Below are 2,684 nucleotides of genomic sequence, written 5' to 3'. Positions count from 1 at the left end.
GGATTTTGACAGTTTGTCACAACATAGTAGAGATTAAAATACATTCCCGTATTTGCATTATCACCTGGGAAACACATTAGTGATCAATGGACCTGTCAGAGAAAGAAACATCCCAAGATGAGGAAACTAGTAAGTAGATGATACATCTTGCTTGCTAACTTTACAAGTGCCACAAGTGTCATATTTCGGAATATTTCGGAATTGCTCGAGTTCATCTCGTTTTCCCTTAATACATTAGCTACAGTAGCAGTTAGCTAACTGTGGCTTGTTGACTGTGATGTTGATGTCGTGTAATTTGCATTTCAAAATGGAAAACATGCTAGTTGTCTATCTACTACTTTGGTTGGCTATCCATACTCTTTCTCTCTAGCTTGCTTGATTGACTAACTAGCCAACTAACTTTACAGTACTAATGCTAAGCTACTTCCTCTTAAACTAGGACTGCACACAATCCACTAATGTTAGGCTTTACTACAAGAAGCTGGTGGCATGACAGGTAACTCAATGCATCTAAGTGTGAAGTTATAGGGTAAATGTCTACTGTACCTTGTCCCTGTCTTAAAAATAAATAAAATCAATCAAGTTATGGAAGATGACACAAACAGATCATATATGCATAATACTATATGTGGTGTGACCATGTTTCATGTGTCAACAATAGCAGCTTGACCTGCGACACTATTAGTGACACCAGTTAGGGAAAAGTTATAGTTTTGCTTTCTCCTTGGTGGTTAATGAGCTCAACTTATGAGACTAAGTTCTCAGGAGAGTTCCCTACTCATCACCGAGAACCCTAAGAGAACCGAGAACCCTAAGATGGAAAATGTAAAGATCCCCTCATCCCATATCAGCTCAGGGTCCTTAAACAATTGCATTGGAAGTCATAGTACAAACCACATATACAGAATAAACAGACTCTTATCAAATTGAGAATCTCTCCTTTGTTTCAGAAGCGGAGCAGAGCCTGCAGGCCCAACTAGCCGATTGCAGAGCACAGCTGGAGCACTGGCAGGGCGTGGCGACGATCTGCGAGATGAGCAAACAGGAGGAACTGGGAGAGCTACAGAAACAATGTGACCAGGAGATCCAGTCACTCCAGGAGGCGCTTCGAGGTAAGTCGTCCTGTGTGTGTGTGTGTGTGTGTGTGTGTGTGTGTGTGTGTGTTGTGTGTGTATGTTGTGTGTATGTTGTGTGTGTATGTTGTGTGTGTATGTTGTGTGTGTATGTTGTGTGTGTATGTTGTGTGTGTGTGTGTGTGTGTGTGTGTGTGTGTGTGCGCGTGTGTGTGCGTGTGTGCGTGCACACGTTTACATAACATTATTCCAATCATCCACCATGACTCTGGCTCTTAGAGACGGCGTCGCAGTACGAGGCGAGAATATCCACTCTGCAGTCTGAGAGAGCCCAATGGAGGAGAGCCAGTGGAACTACTGATAAGGTGTGTTTGAACTGGCTCCAGGCATTATACACACACACACACACACACACACACACACACACACACACACACACACACACACACACACACACACACACAGTCCTACTTGTTTTCCTAGCCGTCTTATAACATTTACCCTCTCCCCACCTCTAATTTCCTCTTCCCCTGCAACAGAGAAGGGCGAGAGGTTATGTTTTCGGTGGCGTGTGTTTATTGCTTTATAATAATAATAATAATAATAATAATAATAATAATAATAATAATAATAATAACTTTCATTTATATGGCGCCTTTCATAAAACCCAAGGTCGCTTTACATAGGGGCAGAACAGACAAGAGACAAACACGGTAGACAGAGACGCACAACATTAAGAAACGGAAGCTAGAGGTCAAAGGCCGTGTTAAAGAGGTGAGTTTTAAGAAGTTTCTGGAAGCGGTCCAGAGTTGGGGCGATGCACCTACCGTTTTCCAGGAAGTAAGAAATGATATACTTTGATATAAGATTACAACAAAAGTAGAATTTTTTTTGGCATACATCGTTGAATAGGTGAACACTATGACCAATTATGTGAACCAAAATGGGACAGAATGCTTTTTTCATTTCAGTGTGACTTTAATATGCCTGTATAGTATTGTATTAGAACACAGCAATTTCCTTAATTAAACATTTAACTTCTGAAATACCTTGATTGGTTAGCTGGCTAACTTGTTCTGTTGAGGCACCACTATTTTCCCTAAAGGTGAACAATGACTAAGTCACTATGAGTGGGAAGTTGTGTTTTTAAACAGTCTTTAAAATTAAAGACTTTAAAATTAAGATCTCTGCCCTTTTCTCTCTACAGAGCAGCGTTAAAAAAGGTCGGATGGATGCAGGAACGTCTCCATCGGAGGGCGGGACATCGGCGTCTCCCACCGGTAGCTTCCGAGACCCAGAGGGCAGGGTTCCGATGGACAGACCCGACAGCCAATCGGTGGAGCCCGAGTCCGAAGGGGCGGGGCTTCTAATGGAAGGCTATTTCTCCCAGCACTGTGACACCGCCTCTCTCTCCTCCTTCTCGCTGGACACGCCCTCTCTGATCAGGCGCCCGCCCCCTCAGGAGGACACGGCGTCCCTGGTTTCCACGGGAACGCTAGTACCCGAGGCGATCTACCTGCCACCGCCGGGTCACCGCTTGGTCACACACAGTGACTGGGATTCAGTGAACATACAGGTAACACACACACACACACACACACACACATACAC

General features: G+C 43.8%; 1 protein-coding gene across 1 annotated transcript in view; it reads left to right on the top strand.

Moving 5' to 3' along the window:
• rabep2 (rabaptin, RAB GTPase binding effector protein 2) overlaps positions 1 to 2,684 on the top strand; it is a 7,798-nt gene continuing 5,114 nt past the window's right edge. The window contains exons 1-4 of the mRNA XM_084461102.1: positions 1 to 129; positions 951 to 1,112; positions 1,353 to 1,438; positions 2,281 to 2,649. Of these exons, the coding sequence (XP_084317228.1) occupies positions 87 to 129; positions 951 to 1,112; positions 1,353 to 1,438; positions 2,281 to 2,649 (660 nt within the window). The 5' untranslated portion in view covers positions 1 to 86. The remainder of the gene's footprint in view (positions 130 to 950; positions 1,113 to 1,352; positions 1,439 to 2,280; positions 2,650 to 2,684) is intronic.

The sequence above is a fragment of the Borostomias antarcticus genome, assembly GCF_949987555.1.
Source record: "Borostomias antarcticus genome assembly, chromosome: 35".
Classification (NCBI taxonomy): Eukaryota; Metazoa; Chordata; class Actinopteri; order Stomiiformes; family Stomiidae; genus Borostomias; species Borostomias antarcticus.
This window is presented reverse-complemented; position numbering and strand designations above follow the sequence as displayed.